The sequence below is a fragment of the Mustela erminea genome, chromosome 12 (assembly GCF_009829155.1).
Source record: "Mustela erminea isolate mMusErm1 chromosome 12, mMusErm1.Pri, whole genome shotgun sequence".
Taxonomy (NCBI): domain Eukaryota; kingdom Metazoa; phylum Chordata; class Mammalia; order Carnivora; family Mustelidae; genus Mustela; species Mustela erminea.
The window spans coordinates 33,601,689-33,621,891 of record NC_045625.1 but is presented as its reverse complement, the minus strand read 5'-3'; the positions used below and the strand labels follow the sequence as shown (position 1 = coordinate 33,621,891).

At 52.1% G+C, this 20,203-nt stretch overlaps 1 protein-coding gene across 3 annotated transcripts in view; it reads right to left on the bottom strand.

Moving 5' to 3' along the window:
* Nucleotides 1–20,203, bottom strand: part of SHB (SH2 domain containing adaptor protein B) — a 136,773-nt gene that overhangs the window by 71,917 nt on the left and 44,653 nt on the right. For all 3 annotated transcript variants that reach the window (XM_032306804.1, XM_032306805.1, XM_032306806.1), the window contains exon 2: nucleotides 13,465–13,585. In XM_032306804.1, coding sequence (XP_032162695.1) covers nucleotides 13,465–13,585 — 121 coding nt within the window. The remainder of the gene's footprint in view (nucleotides 1–13,464; nucleotides 13,586–20,203) is intronic.

Genomic DNA, 20,203 nt, shown 5'->3' with positions numbered 1-20,203 from the left:
GAAGACCACATGCTCACTGGCACACAGGGCTCTCTCTCTCTCGCTCTCCCAGCATCTACCAAGGACTCAAGCACTCAGCAGTTCCCTACACACAGCCACTGAAGCCTCTGTAAATAAGAGGTCTTCTTCTTGTCCACTCTGTGAGTTTTGGAGGGCAGGAGCTTCTGTGACTGTCTTTATTCCCCCCTGACCACTCCTTCCCCTGAAAGATCTGGCTCAGAGGTCGATGTGATACAGCTAAACAAGCCCTGGACTTGGGGGCTTCCAAGACTGGAGCTCACACCCCAGCTCTGCCATTGAGTGGCCTTAGGCGGGCTGCTGCCAGCATTCTGAGATGAAATGAGTTAATGTCTACAACAGCACCCTGCAGTCAGTAAAAGGGAAAGCCAATATAAACTGTGATGACAATAACCCTACACATATAACGGATATTTGAGGTTCTAGAAAAATTAGAGCGAGGCCAACTAATCTGACAGCATTAATTAGAAATATACACAGACCGACAGATTTGCTAAAGCAAAGATGCTTTCCTCCAACTCTTTAGCCCTGGAGAGGAAAAAGACATCATCCTCCACAGACCAGAAGTGACGGGCCCATCTAGGTGGGGATCCCTGGTGGGGAGGGGGTTGGGGGAGAGCCTGCTTCAGTCTCTCCCGACTGGACAGAGGTGACAACTTGTAAGGGCCTGAGCCACTGCAAAGTCTCAGGTGTGCAAGAAGGAGAGAAGACAGTTGTCTGTAAGTACCAACTCCCCAGAAGCAAGGAGATGCTGGCTGCTGGAGGCTTTGAACAGTTAAGGAACGCCATGGTGGGGACCAGAGGGAGGCCTGGGCGAGGACCTCCCCTCTCCACCACTGCCCCCCACAGCCCTGGGCAGCTCCCACCATGCCCCCAGGTCTTCTGTTGCTTCATTATAAAACAAGGGGGTGACCACATGGTCCTGGCTCCACAACATTCCCTCTCTGCAGGGAGATTTCTGGAGAGTGAGCACAAGCTTTCCAAACAGCACCACATGCAGTTTGGGCCAAGGTCAGTGGCCGCAGCTCCCGGGAATCTAGGACACGCATCAAGTCATCCCTCAGAGGCTGTGAGGCCCAAGAGTTTGACGGAACCCAAGGCAACCCCACCTCGGCCTCAGCCCCCAGAGACTCACCACCTCTGCCAATGTTTGGGATGAAGCACGGGGCACGAGGCTGGGGCCCAAAAAGGCAGCCCAGCGTTTTTCATTAGCACTAGGAGCCTTGGGAATTTATAGCAAATCTTGGTCCAAATGAAAACGGATTTCAAGGCTAGGGGATAAACAGGCTTAGTATGTTAATAACAAACAAAACGTTCCTCCTAATCTCTGGGTGTAAATTGTGAAAATAAAGGAAACATGGCCTAGTTTAGTTTCCTCTGAGGCTCCATTCAACAGGGTTCCTTTCCTTGAGCTGGGGCTGGGGCAGGGATGGGACAGAGCTGGGTGAGCCCACAGTCTAAGCACCTGTCCTGGGGGGAAAATCTTCTCCTCAGCACAATACAGGGGCCTCCCTGGGTCCTACTGAGGACATTCCATCAGTTCTTCCTTCCAGGTCTACCCTCAAGTCATGGGGCTGGGCCACACCCCTCACTGCCTCTGCTCCTACCACCGTTGCCAGCCCAGTTCCCTGAGGAAGCCTGTTCCAACCCACATCCCTCAACCCAAGCAGACCAGACCCTCCCCTCCCTTCCCCTGCTGTCCCCAGGTACAGGCTTCCATGCCCACACTGGACCTACCTTGAGGACGGACTACCATCACATATCACATGGCCATGTCCCACCAGATTGACTCTCCTGGGGGCAAGGCCCAAGTGGGCTCCAGGTTCTAGCACAGCAGGGTCCCAGCAGATGCTAGGCAAAGCTTCTCCCTCAGGGGAGGGCAGGGAGAGGAACTTGGGGTGGGCTGCCCCTTCTCTATTTTACTAGGCTCTGACATGGTCTCCAACAGTCCCATTCGCTTGTCCTGGGGCAGCTCCGCTCGGCATTAACTCTTCCTCAGCAAAGATGTAGCAGAAGCAGCTGGGCAAGGGAACTGGAGTCAAGCCGTAGAAAAGGCCCACAGGGGTGGGGCTGGAATGGGGTGGACGGTGGGGACACTGTCACCCACAGGTTCTCAGTTTGGCTGGGTTGTGAAGTTGTTGCTAGCGTGGCCCCTTGCCCCACTTCAGGCTTCTGCTTTTTATTACTGGGGAGGGCAGGCTTGGCCCCCATGGATCTAGACCATCTGACACCCCGGCTGCCAGTCCCTGTCTCCACTATGCTCAGGCCCACAGAGTGTCCTCAGCCTGGGCTTCTCCTCCTACCCCACTGACTGCCTGACCTGCTCCTGCGTGGCTTTCGGAGCTCAGTGCCCAGGATGCCAGAAATCCTCCCTCTCGGCGAGGGCAGATGCTCGAGCCTCTACTCCTGCTCTCTCATCAGTGACGAGCAAACAGTCCCATAAACGGCCTCCTCTAGGCCTTGGGGAAGTGGAGCTCAGGTGCTGGGAAGGCAGGGCTCCTGAATGAATGCACACTGGTCTGGTTCTAGCTGGTGTTGCAGGAGTGTGGGGACACAGGACAGGAGGACAGAAGCATGCAGGAGAGCTTCAATGGAAGGTGACCCTGAGCTGGCAGGCCAGTCGGGTTTCAGAAGGGAGAGGCTGAACGTGAGCGAAGATACAAGGATGGAGCCACATGAGGAGGAAATCAACAGGGGAAACGCTCCCTGCGATCCCACTCTGCGCCAGGACTATTGGCTGGGAAGGCCAGGTGGGGTCAGGGCAGAGGCTGGTCCAGCTTTGGCAGGCAAGATGCTAGTCCAAAGAAAGGTCTGGTGAAAGCTGAGGACGAGCAGGGCTCAGGCACTTGGCTTGGGGAGGGGGAGGGTGGGCAGGGAGGGGATGGTGGTGACACCAGGGGCCACAAGAGGGCAATGAGGATAGTGCCAAGACTTGAAAGGACCCCCAATACGGTAACGGGGGCTTCATGGAGGGCTCAGTGGTTGAGGTTCAGGGACATGAGTGTATGCGCCAGTCCCTTCTTAGGGACTTGAGGTGACAGGTGTGAACCTACAGAGGCACAGGCCAACAGGCGTGAGGCCAAGACCCAAGGGAGGAACGTGTGGAGCTGTTGGCAAGGACTGAGAGGTGAGCTGGTAGGGAGAAAACATGAGGAGGCCCAGTTCAAGTCCCCGAGAGCCTTTAATCTTCAGGAAGAGTTTACGATCATTTGCACAACACTCCACCAGAACCAGCAAGTTCTGACCTGGGGACATTCTTTGCTGGAAAGGTCCAGGCCAATATCTCAAACACTGGGCGCCGACAGTCTGGGGGCAAGAGTTCTAAGCCCTGTGGTCCTTGCCCTCCAGGGGCCCCAGGCTGGCAGGTGACTGATGCCGCCGCTTGGTAAGTGCCGCCTCAGTGTGACTATACAGAGTGACCGTGGCAGGCAGAATGGGGGGACCCACAACGAAGCCTGGGCCCCAGGAGATGACCTTCTTCCACCGCATCATTTTTTAGGCTGCCAGGTATAATTACAAGCCCGAGTTCTGGAAGGCAGAGAAGTGGCATTTTCTTTATTTATGCTCATACCGCCAGTTGGGGGAAAGAACCTGAGGCAGTATACCACGTTAAAACACCTGGACCAAGGCAGGTGAAAGAAGCTGAAAGGCAGAGCTATCTGGGGGTGGGGGGACTAAACCTCAGGCACCTGCCAAGTTATCCCAGAGGTGGACAGACCACAAAACTTCACCCTCCCAGAGCTGTCGATACCCCACATCCCTCCCTCACACAGCTGGACAGAGGAGAAAGGGGGCTCAGAATGGGGCACAGTTCCAGTTTGCCTCCATGACTCAGCTTTCTCATCTGCAAAATGAAAATAATCACACTGCTTCCTCCCTGGCGTAATCTACAAAAGGTGCCCTTAAATACAGCTCTCTGTCATCTCTGTAAGCTTCCAGAAAGCCAGCCTGAGCCCAAGTTAGAGGAGGGTACTAATTAATTAGTCAAATAATAGGGTGTGGGGCAAATCACTGAATCTCCTTCCTTAGATTTCTGGAGGGACAGGAACTGGGGCCCGTGGTCTCCTTGGAAGGCCCTTGCCAACCAGCTCCTCTCCCCAGGCCACTGAAGACACTTCGGGGTCCCCCTGTGACTTAACTCCAGGGCCTCTTGAACACCCGAATGCAAAAGGACCCACATCTGAATGCACTGACCTCTCCCCCAGGACTGTCCTCCCCCTTCTGGTGTAACCAACTCTCTTACCACGCACCAGGATCCCGGCCCCTCCCTCTCCCTTACCCATGGCACCCCAATGGCTGGCAAGCTCTTTCACCCCACCCTTGGCCTAGATGACGGTTGTAGCCACACAACCACAGAACCAGTCCCTCTGCCTCTTGTTACTCTCGGCTCTAATCCGTCCTACGCACCCAGAGAGGCACGACTTCCTGAACAACTTCCTAACATTACACCTCTGCTCAGGAACGGGCAGTGCTTCCCCCCTGGCCTCCACAGTCTGTCTCCACATGGGGTGCTGCAGGGTGGCTGAAGGGTGCCAGGAGCTTGGCTGCCGACCCACACAAGTCTCCCTGAATCCATTTCTGGACAGGCAGCGCCAAGAGTTTCTATGCCTTCAGATCTTTTAATGTCTCTCTGGGATTCTGAAAGGCAAAGGCCAGGGGTAGGGAGGTAAGCAAGCTCCTCCTTTTCAGGTGCTTTCTCCTTTTTTTTCCTTCCTGTGGGAGAATGCTGGCTTCTTTCTGAGCTTCCAGGAAAGAAAGAGGGGTTATGGGCTTATTTTCCTGAGGGTCTGGGTCCTCACTGCCAAGTGCCCAGGAGGATATCAGGGGCCCTCACACCTATAAGGGTGGGTGTCAGCAGCACAGGGCTATGCTCATTGCTCTGGAAAAGTCCATGGCAACCCCAAGAGTCTTAGCCTAAACCAAAGTAAGAGAAGAATATAGTTGCCAGCCACTGGACCAAGGCAGAGCCCCTCATCCCCCACGGACAGTATGAAGATCATTCTACCTCTTGAAGGTGGCCAGGGCCCTGGGGACAATCTTTGCTCTGAGCAAGCCTCTAACTTCTAGGTCTCAGTGACCTAGAGATACTGTGACCAGGGGCAGCGGTGGCTTAGATATAGACCTTCCCATACCAGCATTTCCAGAAATGAGTTTATGGGAATTACAATTTGGTAACATGTTCCCCTTGATCCTCAAGTGTACGCTTCATGAGAACAGGGACTCTGTTTTGTTCACAACCCCCAGAACAAAGAACATGTACCCAGAAGCACAGAGCAGATGCCCCCCAACACCCCCCGGTGATTCAATGCATCAAACCTTGTTCACTGAAGGCCTAGGACTTCCAGCAAGTGGTTCTTGGCAAAATGGAAAAAGCTGTTTACAGCGAGTAGTTGTTTACCATTTGCTTCCTTTTCTTTTATTTATTCTCCATATGGACTTTTACTCCTGCAGTCAGTAATTCTGTTGGTGAACATTTGCTGAGCCCAGAGGAGAGGTGAAGATGGGTGAGACCCAGTCCCTTCTTTCAAGGAGTTCTCAGCCCAGAGTGGGAAGCAGGGAGAAGAGGCATCATCAGACACGCCCTGCACCCCCCAGCACGGAGACAGAACTGGTCTCTAAGAGCAGGGCACAAGGGTCTGCTGCCTGATTCCCACCTACAGGCCAAATCAGCTGCTTTGCCAAGTCCCCACCCATGTAGCAACTGGTTAAACTCAGACTTTCCAGATCTGGCAATTTTCAGAGGAGGATGGGAAGGTCTCTGGGATGCTGAGGGGTTCCCAGCAGGTCTGGACGCCAGCCCTGGGTCCCTGGAATTAATTAACACACTCATGCATCCAACAGCCACTTACTGAGCACCAACTTTGTGCCAGGTACTACTTTAGGTCCCGAAGTTCCAGCAGGGAACAAAGTTTTGTCCTTGTTAAACCCACATCTTAGTGATAGAGAGACATAAACAAGAGAAAGGATAAGTAAATACAGAATGTGATCAATAGCGACCAGGGTTAAGGAACAAAATCAAACAGGGAAAGGGGGTGGAAGTCTTGAGGATGGGTTGAAATTTAGGACAAGCGGCCAAGAAAGGCCTTGTTGGAAAGGCTATTTTGAGTCAAGACCTTAAGTGTGGCCTTGCTCAATGCCACTCTCTCCATGCAGTCTACAATGGTCTTCAGGAAACAGCGTCACCCCTTCCTCTGTCTCTCACCAGGGACACTCCTCTTTGCCTGTTTTATACTACAGATATCAGTCCTTGTCAAACTTCTCCACGTGACGGGGCACCAGGGACCAATGTCTGGCACACAGCAGGTGTGCTTTCAATGACTGTCAGCTTTCTGAAGCCTGTACCAGTCCTGTTGCCAACTTTCCTAAAAAGGTGGACAAGCTGAGTGTGCATGCTGTAGGGGGAAGGGAGGTGTGGAGGTGGATCAAAGGGAGATGTGTGTGTGGAGTGAGAGAATAGGAAAGGGGCTGCCAGAGTGGGCCCAGTGGTCACCATGGAAACCCAGGCTTCAGGGTCCTCACTCCCCTGCTCTCAGTCCCCACTCCTCCCCGCTCCCCACTGGGGAGCTCAGCAGGTGAGCACCACTGGGCTGGGTGTGTGAGCCCTGCTGTTTCTCAAGAACAGGAAAGTCATCGGGTGACTAATACAAAATCTATTTACACTTGATTATCTCCTTCCTGTCCGGTAGGTAAGTCATTCTGGTAAATGATAGACCAGCTAGGGAACTCTGCACAATCCATGACAAGCCAGGCAAGAGGGTGGAAGGGCAGGTTTCAAAACATTTCAAAACAAGGCCCAGGAGCCCCAGGTTGGAAGCTGGGAGACCCATTCTGCAGCTTGCTGATATATGACCTTGACTAGCTCTCGAGCTTCTCTGTGGGCCTCAAGCAGGGAAAGGATTCTGGGCGGAAAGGGCTGCTCTTCAAAGACAGTTCTATCCTGACCCCTCCCAGCTCAGGGAGAGCTCCTGTGACCCCCAGGGTAGGCTGTAGCTTGACACAGCATGGGGAGAGGGCAGAAGGAGCATGGGGAGAGGGCAGAAGGACGGGGAATGGGGCAGGGGCGGGTGGGAAGGGCCTGCAGAGGATGAAGGGCAGGTGCGTGGGAGGAGAGTGATGGTTTGGGGAGCAGAGCTGTGTAGAGCAAACAAGGCAAGAGACAAGTGCATGGACATTCTGGGAGCAGAGTCCACAGGTACTGCAGAGCTGGGAAGGGCCTGGACTCAGGGGCCCAGACAGAAAGGCCCTTTACTTTCACAGCTACCAGGAGGACAGAGAGAACAGTGCTGCCCGGAACCAGGGGGGCAGAGATGACATCACACACAGGAGGAAGGTGGAACTGTCAGGTAGGGTAGCCCGAATCAGCCTCTTTGACACCTAGTCTAAACCCCAAAGACCACTTCTCTGTGGAGTGTTTGCTGCTCTTTCAGGGTACTGACCTGTAGCTCTCAGCCGTGTCTGTCCTGAAAGCAGAGAGGACAGTATGCATGCTCTTGGGAGGGTGCTAGGGCCGGCTCTCTCTCGCATCCACTGGTGCCACGTGGAAGTAATGGGGGTGGGTTGGGAGGACATACGGTTCTGATCAGGATGGAGAAGCCCAATCTGACCCCAGAACCAAGGAAACTAAAGGTTTGTAAAAGCCCTCATGGAACCCAGGGAAGAAGGCAAAATCTGATTTTCCAGAGGAGGTGGTGGGGGCCCAGAGAGCGGAAGCAACCTGCCTCAGGCCACACAGCAGACCAGGGCAGAGGCAGACCCCATTGCTGGCCCCCTTCCTCCTGAACCAGGTCACAGCGAGTACAGAGACTTGAACATCATACATACCCCCGTTCTCAAAAAGCAAGCTGCCATTAGATGAGGCTTACCCAAGGATGAAAAGATACAGAAGGCTATCCTCACCTTGCCTTTCAAAGTCATGACTGGCTTTACCTGGATGTACCTGCTAGCGCGTGGGAGAAGAAAAGGCAGCAGGCAAGTTGTGAGCAAGGCAAATGCCCTTGTCAGGGCAGCAGGGTTCTGTATGAAATGGCTTTCTTTTAAATTCCTCTTATTATGCTATAAAGTTGATTTAATAATAAAAACAAGCTATAGACTTTTTAATGCATAACTGCCTATAATAATAAAAATTATGGGAAAATGCTTGCAATTAATGTTTATGTGATTCATCCTATCAAATGATACTTTGCACAATTTTATAAAGGATGTTGGGGTGGGGAATCATACCTAAAAAGGGGGGCCTAAGTGAGTGTACAATTTCCAGTTATTTCTGCAGACCCTCTGGGAGTACAGGACAGACGTGCATGTTTTAGGTGCAGCGGAGAGCGCTACTTCTGCCACTTACTTAACCTTCCTGAGACTCAGTAGACTTGTCTGTGAAATGGGGATGCCAGAAGTACCTCTACCTTACATACTCCTTATGAGGATTAAATGAGCTAATCACGGTTGAGTCCTTGGAGCACTGCTTGGCACCCAGACCTTCCAGACAAATGATTGACCACCATCTCAGTCGCCACCATTGCCCTGGGTCCCTCTGAGAATGCCTGGGCTGAAGGCCTGGGCAGAAAGGGTCCCGGTTGGAGAAATACTCTGTGCCTCTAGCTGTTGCCCCATGTGCTTTTCCTATCATTATCGTATCAAAAGCCTTATTTCCTGCCGCTCCTCTCCAGCAGAACCCATGCCTCCATGCCTTTGTTCCTGCCCTTCCCTCTGCCTGGGTTGCCAGACCCAGCTCTCATCACTACCACCTACCACCCCTCACTTCCCACCTCACGTGGATGGCCCAAACTGGAAGCTGTCGTCCCTCCTCCAGGCTCCTGAAGATTTACCCACTCATCTCTGTGCACCCATCGCTGATCACCTGGGTGCAAGCCTAACTCCCTGCTTCATGGAGATTCCTGGAGGTGGTGGCAGTATCTGCCTAGGTACATGGTCAAGTCTCCGGCACAAGGAGTGGGGCAAGGGCTCCAGGACCGAACGCACTACGGAGGGCCTGAGGACCACCTGATTCACTGTCCTGCTGGTTTGGCCACCTACCACCAGGTGGGCAGGGGCCCCTACAGAGAACGGCCAGATAACTCGATAGCACAAACACCAAGTGAAGGCCCAAGTTCAGCCCTCTGCTCCCCAGTGACAATCTCACACATGCGAAGCCGTTCTTCCACCAAGACACGCATCAGTGTTGCATGCCCTATTTTACAGTGAGAACACTGTGGCCCTCGAGGGGTTAAGCCTAAGTCAGCCTGACTGGGAGCCCAGAGCCCTTCTTACTGAATCAGCAGGCTCCAAGCACCTCCAGCCCCCAGCTGGGATTAAGACTCAGGGAAGAGGGTAAGAGCTAAAGGGCTGTGAGGTAGGGTTTGGGAGGGAGGGTTGGCCTGAGGACACCAAAGACCCTGGAGCAGGAAGGAAACCAAGAAGTCCCCTGATTCTTTCACTTCAAAGGACACAGGAGGAACCTAAGGCCCAGGTGGCATGGAAAAGGCCAAGGCCAGAACGGGGCCTCAAGGGAGGGGCCAAGCAGGATGAAAAGGGGAACTAGGGCGGAGCAGCAAGCACAAGCCAGGCAGGCCTGGGAAGGGAAGCTGCCAGTCCCAGCCTGACCCTCCCCTGTTCAGAGCTGGTCTCAGGTGCTCCCTTTGTGGAGCTGGTCTCAGATGTCTAATGATGACACAGCACACAGTGACTCAAGACATCTTGCAGCTCAGGGCTGACACAGACTTCAGAAGTGGCTTGAGCCAACTACCCATGTGTAACATTAACTACCTCTGTCACCTCCTAATGTGGGCTGTGTTGCCTCAGCTTGGACACCTCTAGGGATGGGCAATGCACAGCGTCCTGGTTAGCTTCTTATTTAATCAGTGGGGTTAAAAAACATCTCAAAAGATTATGACTTTTTTGAGCTGCAGTTTCTCTACGTATAAAATGGAAAGCTTGCCCAGGGTTGCAGGCTTCTTCAATGGGTTCCACAGAGCCCCAGAGTTTTCAGGAGCTACTCTGAAGCTACTTTGGGGATGAGAGAGGCAATGGGGGCAGTGATCGAGGTCCAGGCAATCCATGGGCATCTGGGTTATGAAGTTCTATGGAGAGCAGCACCTCCATCGGGGAGCCAGAATCTAATTTCTGTGGGTGACACAAACAGGAGCCTGTGGAGAGGGAAACTGAGGCAGACAGAGGAAGAGGTGAGAGGAGCCCCTGGGAAAACAGGCACGCATCTCTCCACTTTCCTTTGTAGCCACAGCCTATGGGGCTGGGCTGAGTTCCCTGCTCACAAAAGCATGCCTCCCCAAAGCATTCCCCCCACCCCCCACCTGCTGCAATGGAACCGAGAACAAAACCTCATCAATTAATCACAGACCACCCTGGGCAGGCCAAGGGTTCTGAAAATCAAGCTGGGCACCCAAGGGCTCGATGCTGAAACAAGGCCTTGGCAATCAGCCCCACAAATCAATACCCAGCTGGGTTGCCTTGGGCTACTTACTTAACTTCTCTGTACCTCATGTTCTGCATCAGTAAAACATGTTCTGCATCAGTAAAACATTTCTCACTTCAGAGGCTGACAGTGAGAATCCAACAAGTATTCACATCAAGTGTTTCCAACGGGTACGAGAGCCCAGCAGCCGCCCCCACCACTGTTGCTGTCATTACTAACGCACCATGCCACACTTGGGGGAAAAACAGAGGCACGAACTATGCTGCCCAAGGTCATGCAGCCAGTTTGCAGACCACAGAAGCTAGAACTATGACCATTGCCTGCTCTAAGGCTACTGCTTTGCAAGGGGAACTGAGGCCTTGGTCCATTCAGGTTCCAAATGGCCATCTCAGATCTGCTTGACTCCAGCCTGGGACACAGAGGCTGCCATCTCGGGCAGAGAGGAAACACTCTTCCCAGCAGGGTTATTCTTATCTAGAAGTTGCACGCAGACGTAAATGTTACGGCATCAAATAAAGGTCACCCTAATGATGGAACATAACTTGTGCTGTGCCACCCCCGTGCTTCACCGCCCCCTTTCTCCCCGAGGACCTTCATGTCAGCTCAGTGAGCTGCTTCTCGGAACATTTACATGATGCCGGCTCACCCCAGTCCCCCAGCCCCACCATCAGTCACCGCAGTGACGTTACACACAAAGAATTTTGAGTCAACGGGAGGTGCAGTGAGGTCGTTACAGCCAGAAAACGTCCTGTTTAACCATCTATTTCCTTAGAAACAGAAAATGTGAGTAAATTTAGGCATTGCCTCTAAGCTAGGAAGAAAGGCCAGAACAGCGAACATAAGGAGGCCTCTTCGGAGACAGAACGCAGGAGATCTTAACAGATTTCTAATTAAATCAATCTGCCCCGTCTTGGATCCAGCCGCTGTGGGTGTGTCTCATTAAAAAGCCGAAGTCCCCCAGGACAGTTCTATCCAGCTAAGTGGCTACTCAACCACTCAAACTGAGGTCCATGGCAGTGCCCAGGAGGAACCGGCTGTATTACCAAGTTGCCAGGCAATGTCCACGAAATCCGGGGTCCCAGAGGTCCCCCTCCCGCTGGTCCCACGTTCTACAGATGCAGGTCTGAGCCCCTCACTTCTGCTTGTGTGACCCCAGAGAAGTGACTTGTCCTGTTTCTTTCACATGGAAAATGAGAAACCACCTCCTTTGCAGGGACACAGTGAGGCTTAAAAGTATGTGTGTTCAAGGGCCCAGTACAGAGCCTGGAACCTGGTAAGGGCTCCAGCCTCAGACGGCCCCTGCCATTTCCCCGTGTCAAGCACAAATACACGCTTCCTCCGGTATTCCAGCCCCCAGACCGCCCTGCCATGAACAGTCTGTACTTGCCATTCTGCCACCAACTTACTATGTACCTTCAGGCGAATGTCTCTCCCTCTGTACACTCAGTTTCCCCATCTGTCACACAAGGCTGTTGGGTTCAAATGACCTTGAAGATCCTTTGCTGCCAAATGTCTGAATGTGCCAGAGGGGCCCAAAGGCATTCCTGTAACCACTACTCCGTTAACCCCAGACCAATGCCTGCCAAATGCAAGAGTGGCTGAAGAGGGCCCCGGGCTGGCACCCCACGCAGTGCTCCCACAGAGCTGAAGCTTCACCAAGCCCAGCAGAAGCGAGGGGATGTGGATGATGGAGTGGGTGTCATTACAGTCCTGAGGTGAAGAACACTGCACCAGCAGACTTGCTTCCCTATGCCACCAGAGAAGAGCAGACCCCAGTTCCTAGCTCTCCCCCTCCACTGGACCCAGCTCCAGCTCTCTGCCTCTTCCTGCCCACAGAGACCGCTCTGCCAGGAGAGATCAGGAAAGAGCAGGAGGCCCTGCAGAAGTCTGGCCTAATCGCTCCCTGCCTCAGCCCCTTACCAAGTGGCCAAGCACTCTGGAGGCCACACTGGTGCCCGGACAGTCAGTCTCCAGGAATAGGAGAGCACAAGGCACAGTCTGAATGTGTACCCACATCCTTCAGCAACTGTCCTTTAAGGTCTCTGCAGCCCCATGAGCTAGCACTTACACAGGCCCCGCATACACTAAGGGCTCAGTCAATGTTGCTTCTTTTCTTCTTCTAATTCAAGCGGAATTTGGTGTTCGCTTAAAGACACGAACACCAAGAGAACAGTAAGAGAGCTACAGGAATCCCAAATCCAAAGACACAAAGGGCACCGATTCTCCAGGCCTCAAAACTCAAGAGTGGCTCTCAACCTGTTCCTGGCCACCTTCCTGCATCCTAGGCCCACGTGGCGCCCCAGTTCATGTTCCTGCCTTGTGTGTGGTCAGAGGGGAGCAACCCACATGACCATTCTTCTGTCTCTGGACTGTTCTCCTGAGCCAGGAGGACCCACATGGGTGGTTTCTCGCCACAGCTCTACTCATGCCCGGGGTCTGTCTGAGATGGCAGATAACCTAATAACCATTCCCTCCTTAAAGATTTGTCAGGCATCCTCCTGATGAAAGCAGACCCTCAGGATACCACATGCACGGCCACCTTCTTCTGGGTCCCATACAATTGCTTGGACAAGGTTTTGTCTTCAGGGGCCACATGCCAAAGAGTTCCTGGTATGGGGTGAGGGATAACTCTGTTCCCAGTGATCTAACCCACCTCCTTCTTCTACGACTGGATACTGAAAGCAAGGTGACCCCGCATACTTCTTTTATTGCCCTGGCTGCCAGGAAGCTCCAGGGAAGTTTTCTATCTCAGATGCTGTGTTTTTCTTCAGTAGAAATTCCCCATGTATTAGGGGGGGGGCGGGGGGGTGACTTCATTAACTATACTTGTTACAGTGTACGTGGACTTCCAGGTGCTTCCAGGTACTTCCAGGAAGAAGTACCAGGAAGGTGAAACGTGAACTGGTGAACTGTGGTGAAGATTCAACATAGCACTGCTCTCCAAGCACCACCAACCTTCCTCTGTTGCGCTTGGCTGGGGACCACCCAGAAGTGTCCCCGCTGCCAGCAGCTCTGCTTACCTGTCATGATCCTCTGGGCCTCGTAGGGCTCCATGTAACCAGCACTCTCTCCCTTTCCTGCTTTGCTCTTGAGATCATTCTTGGCATCAAATGGATCCGAATAGTCATCAGCGATGGTTACCTGCAAGGAGCAAGGTGGCAGGAGTGTTAGTCCACCTCTGGCTTTCTGCTTCAGTTCTATTCACAGCCAGGCTTTACTCTAACAAACACAAACAGAGCCTGCATCATACCAGCAAGGAGCAGGGGCTGGAGCCAGGACACAGAGCTGGTGCCCATCCTCGAGGAGCTCCCATTCTCGTAAGGGTAACAAAGAGACCCACACCGGCGGAGCTCCGTGCCTCTGCGCCTGTGCCTGCAGCCTGCCTGCTCCAGGCACAGCCCCGTGAGAACAGAGGGCACTGGGTAGAGAAGCACAAAAGCAAGAACCTGGAGGGTGTCTTCAGGGAATGTGAGTTGCTCAATTTAATGGAATGGAAATGGAGCAAAGTTGGAAAGGAGATAGCAGAAAGCCTAGAGATGCTGACGGGCTCCTGGTGCTGGCTGAGGCCTAGAAGAGCCTGTCTAGAGATAATTATGCTCAGCGTTCCATCTTCCCCGAATCTGGAACACAAGCAAGCCTTGGGTAATCAGACAACAATTTGGTGAGATCAACGCACTGCAAACATGACCATGGCCCCAGGCAGAGCTAGTGAAAACACAAAAGCAGCTCAGGGAAGGATAGACTGCCATGGCCAGAAAGGGGCTGGTAAGGAATACCCTGGAAGACTCTTCCATAACAGAGGGGAAACTGAGGTCCAGAGAGAGAAATAGCTTGACTAAGATCTTCAGCCAGATCCTCTGCCTCCCAGGGCCATTCTCTTGGCCTCCTCACTTTTCCACATTTGAAGATTTTTTTTTTTTTTTTTTTAATTTGACAGACAGAGATCACAAGTAGGTAGAGAGGCAGGCAGAGACAGAGAGAGGGGGAAGCAGGCTCCCCGCCCAGCAGAGAGCCTGACTCGGGGCTCGATCCCAGAATCCTGGGATCACAACCTGAGCCAAAGGCAGAGGCTTTAACCCACTGAGTCACCCAGGCACCCCTTGACCACATTTAAGAAAACAGCAAAGTCCCACCACAAATAGATAGTCACCTTGGAGTTGGCAATCAGGGCAGGGAGGGGAGTCCTAGGAGGATGCCAGTATCTGAGATTTGAACGTGGAAGAGACAAAGTTCCACAGTTTCCTTGGAGGAGGATAAAAATTCTTGAGCTAAGAGTAAATACGGCAGTTTTTCCTTCCATTTCTTACTTCCTAAGCTTCATGAGGGGCACACTTACCAGTGGGGAAAGGACAGGAACCCATCCAACCCATTTTCTGTCACAGCACCTAACTCTACCACAAACTGGCTATGACCTCTGTTGAGTTCTTGGCCTCTCCGGTCACATCTGGCAAAGGGCAAGCCCTCAGCATCCCAGCCAGGGCCACCCAGCTGCCTCTCTTGGGAGGGGATAGGTTAGCATTTCTCTCAACCCTTGGGGTTACATGAATTGTTATTTAAATTGTGGGTTTAATTAGAAACCACAGGAGCCTCCTCTCTCTCCCAGCTCCTGGAATGTAAGGCATTTGAGGGGCCTATAAACCCAGGGGAAGGGAAAATCTCTCTTTGTAAGCCTGGTAAATGGCAGCTTGTGGCAGCAGCCCTGGCAGGGTGAGCGAGTGACCTTCAGCTGCCAGGAATGTGATCCCTGTGGAGGGACAGCGGGCAGCAGCCCCGTCACTGGAGTGTGGTGGGGGCTGATGGGAGGCGTGGCACACAGCAGCCACTGCTCCCCAGATGAGAGCGAAGCTTATCAGTGAATGACCCAGGGCCAGAGCGCCTGCCATCTGAGCACGTGTGACCCCGCCACTGCTTCCTCACGGCTGTGGGTCAGGCTTGGAGTCCCAGCGGGGACACTTCCAGATGCTGACATTGTCATCATGGCCTTTCTGAGACTCACTGAGCTCAAATGACACCAGGCAGGGGGAAAGACGGGGGTGGCGGAGCACTGCATCTGGCGATGTCTTTCATTTGATATTTCTACTCCACCATTTGCAGGATACATTAGGGAGAAAATTATACACGTGAACCACTGTCAAACAAGACAGTTCGGAGGCTGATCTGTTCTAGGGTCTTGTGTCTGAGAGTTCAAGGGACCAGAAGTCCAAACGGAGAAAATGATGAGCCCAGTGGAGAGGACATCTACTCTCACTTCTCTCATTCTGGCCTTCCTTACTGTCGCTTTTCAACACGAACATCCTCTGTCTACTCTAGAAAGGGAGCAAATATTTCTCTAAGAAAAGCAAATCATTGTGGGGGGCGGGGGGAATTAGCTGAGGAAGGGGAGGACAAGGGAGGAGTGGGCTGCAGTCTCCATAATCTAGAAATCAACATTTTGGCTCCTCTAGGAAGTGCTCTATAATTTGCAAACAGGGAAAACTTGCAGGATATAAACCAAATCTTTGTTCACCCTGGGTTAGGAGCTCTGGGAGGCCTTTGGTTCAGCAGACACTATCTTTATTTTCTAATTAAAACGAGATCTGAGCTCAGGTTGTCAAGGGGGCCCCCCAGCTGCCTGCCCTGCTTACTTCCGTTTCAGTAAGAATTTACAAATCCTAAAACCAGGAAAAGCCCCTGGTCCCTGCTGACATATGGTTCCAGTTATACCTGTTGACAGTTGAAAATCCTTCCATTTAAAAAAAAAAAAAAAAAAGTTTATAATTCTGTTAGTTTAAGAAGCAAATCGTAAGGTTCCTAAAACGTATATTTAATCAATTTGCTTTCCAACTTCAAAGTGAGGTTGGTGGAGGGGAGGGAATTTGAGGTTTGAGCAACCTGAAACTTGGCAAACACTCACTGAGCTGCCTGACCTTTCCCAAAATCACGTCCTGGTTTTTGGAGTAAAAGTTTAACCAGGTGCTAGGAGAGCTGAGCAGGCAGTTCACCAGAGTGCTGAGTGGCTTGCCACAGGCCCCGGCCATCGGCACTGGGCAGTGTGACCACTGTCCAAGCAGCCGAGGACCCACTGCCCTTCAGGAGGGCTGGCAGGGGAGCCCTGCAGATAAGATAAGCGGAGGCTGCAGATTTTCTCAGTGAAAAGAAAGGGAATGAATTTCCCCAGATGTGGGCTTGGATTCCTGCTGGGGCTGACTCTGCTCTACTTTAAAATGCCCTCAAATCTAATTGAACAATTCAACCGAAAGGGAGCCAGTTGGGACCTCTCCGGGCGTCAGGCCACATGGGCACATGAGAAGCTTTCCTTGATTTCAAACTTGGATTGGCAAAGACCTGACAGGCATCAGACCTCTTCACGTGTCCTGCTCACGGTCCCACAGGGCAGGCACAGAGCTGAGGGGTGGGGGGGTCCCAGCCCACTGGTCTCACCACTGCACTGTGGAGCTGGGCGGCAGCAGAAAGGTCAGGGCCTAGCAAACCTAAAGGCCACGTTCGCTTTCTTGGCTTCCTGCGATGTGTGCACTGGTCCATTTCCAAAAAAGGAGGAGAGTTATGGCTAAACCTTAGACAAGGCTTTTCTTGCTTTCAAATAAAACTGGAGACCTTGGGTCAGCCCAGTGCCCCCAAAGGACTTTCACAGGCTTATAAAGCTGTGAAACTGGGAGTCCTTAGAGACCTGCTCCAAACTCTCGTTTTGTTACCGCCCACTGCGGCCCAGAGGGTTCTAGACTACCATGTCTGCTGCCTTTCTGGCAAGGCTCTGTGAGCTAGCCGCAGACTGGGAGTCAGCTCCACAAGCCTCCTTTCTGGTTTGTACACACTACTTTGTGAAACTGGTCCCTCCCTCCCAGTAGTGTGAGGCCTAGGTGTTTTTTATCTTGGGAATGTAGCTCTGTGATAGGAAGTAGCCTTCCTGTTCACGCCCAAAGGGAAGCCCTACAGGAAGATGGGTGTTGCCATTTGTCACACGTGGCCATAGGCTTCTGTGAGCCAGCTGCACCTGTGGGGAGAATGGGGTCCTCTCCACATGCTCTCAGTGGGAAGGTAAACTGGCAGAGCCGCTCTGAATGACAGCTTATGGCAAAATCCATGAAAATCCGAAAACGCACATGGATTGACCCAGCAATTTCACTTCTCAGTATTTATTCCCAAATGTGCACAAGGAGTCGGGCAAGAATGCTCAGTGGAGCACATAATAATGAGAAACTAAGTACCTGCTATATCCATCAGTAGGGGACCTGCTAAATAAAACTGCGCTAGCTCGGCACTATGAAATATCACATAGCAGATTAAAAAAAAGCAGTTGCTCTATAAGCACTCACCTAGATCTCCACGACATAGCTCTGAATGGGGGAAAAAAAAAAAAAGCAGGTTGTGGAATGATAAATACAACAATACCTATTTATAAAAAATAAAACAGAAATCTTTTTTTAATGTAAAGAAAACGTTTAGGGACACAGAAATTTTATTTTTAAAAACTTTTAAAAATTTAAGGTTTTATTTTTTTTTTTAAGTCATCTCTATACCCAACTTGGGGCTTGAACCCAAAACCCCAAGAGACCAAGAGCTACATGACTGAGCAAGCCAGGAATCCCTAAGGAGATATAAGCTAAACAGAGACCTCCTTTGGGAGGAGGGAAGGACTGAAATGGGGTGGTTAGAGGAAATCAAAGGAGATTCATCTATAATGTTAACACATTTTTTCAAATACAGAAAACTTGGGCGCCTGGGTGGCTCAGTGGGTTAAGCTGCTGCCTTCGGCTCAGGTCATGATCTCAGGGTCCTGGGATCGAGTCCCGCATCGGGCTCTCTGCTCAGCAGGGAGCCTGCTTCCCTCTCTCTCTCTCTCTGCCTGCCTCTCCGACTACTTGTAATTTCTCTCTGTCAAATAAATAAATAAAATCTTTAAAAAAAAAAAATACAGAAAACTTATTAATGTATTACATGCAAAGCTAAACTTAAAAAAAAAAAAAAAAAGCATTCTTCCTCATAGGCTATTATCGGTATAGTACATAAACTATTTCCCAAACTTGCCTGAAGATAGGAATGGCCTGGAATGCTTGGTAAAAAAAAAAGATTCCTAGCCCCAATAATCTGTGTATTTAATAAGTAACCCAGGTGAGAAGCTCTAAGTGAGAGCCAGCACCCTCCCCCACCAACCTAAAGCTAAGCCTCCAGATACCACTCTGGAATTTCACTTTCCCCAGGTATTTCTCAGCCGAGTTCATTAAACTGAGGCAAGAAGTCGATGTTAAACGAAGTTCTCACTTGTTTTCTTCCCTGGGGATTAAGTGGAGTTACGAGATGACCCAACAACATGCCTTAGTCCACCTCCAGAATCAAACACGTGGAGGTAACGGCATTCCCTGTGCACTTCTGAGGGCTGGCCCCAGGTGAAGCAACCACACGCCTGGGCAGCGAGGGGAGCGTTACCAGGCAGGACCCTGCCCTGCTCCGCCCCAGAAGGGGAGCCCAGACCTGACGACAGTCCTGCCCATGAGGATGTGCGAAGCTCTCTGTTCTGAAGCATTGGAGCCTTTGGGGCTCTTGGTGAGCTCTACAGGAAGACTGCACAGCTCCAGGAGGGCTGACAGGATGGTAGAGAGGAGCCACTGCTGAAATGCAGGTAACATTCCCATCAAACTCACTCCAACCTTGCTATAAAGAAAAAAAAGTGGTGAAAGGGGGGACTAGCAGCCACCTCCCAGGAGTGGGTGACCCGCACTGTCCCCACTCCCCTGGGTCACATCCTCTGAGCCCTCAGGTCACTTCCACATGCTCTGTTGCCTGTGGGAACTGGCGGCATCGAGCGGGCCCTGCTCAGCCGCTTGTTCGATGAAGCAGGATAAGTCTCCCTCATTGTGCGCTGCTTTCCGCTCCCTGGGAAGTGAGGGGGCAGCACCCCGTAAGGCCCTGGGTCCTGGCCAGGCCCATGACTTCTTTCTGCTCTACCCCAGAGCGAACTGCACATGAACACACCTGGAAATGTTCTACATGGTCCCAGCCAGACCATTTCCTTGTCAGTTGACTATTAAGACTGTACAATACTCTTCTTAACAGTTTGGGGGTCACAGACCTCTTCAGAAATCTGCTAAGTGGTGAAGCTGTGGCTCTCTCCACTATGCTTACATATGCCTGCAAAGCGAGGGCACAGTTCAGAAGGGTCAGCAGCACTACGTTAAGACCCAGCCCCACGCACTTGAGCTACTTTAAGGAACAGCTGAGACGAGACGCACTCTCTGTGGCTTAGAGCGGCAGTGGCTGAAAATACAGAGTGGTACGCGACTGGCCCATCATTTGTCTGGGGAGTGTGGAGGCACAGAAAGAGTGGCCTGAGGCGGTGTGTCATGGCTCACAGCCTCACAGCACTCAAGGCAACCTGGCCTTTCTCTCCTTCTGGAGGGAAAGAGGGCTCCATGAAGGTGATCAAAACATATGCAGGGCAAGAGGCTGCAGTGGTGGCCAGAAGGCTCCACGCCCCTGTCCTCTTTCCAGGGATTAGATAGACTGGAGTCCTGATCCTCCTCTGAGATTCACCACGACACGGATGCCCCCACAATGGAGGCTCTGTTGCCATGCCAACTAAGAGACAACATTACAGAAACAGGGATTTGGGGGTCGGGAGAGGGCTGCTCGGGAAAGAGGCAGTGGACAAATGTTTTGTACTGACCCAGGAACTATACAAAAGCACGCTTGCTAAGTCCGAAAGGACATCTAACAGCCCCTAACATGCCTGGAAACCAGAGTTCTTACCACTCAGTGTCTGAG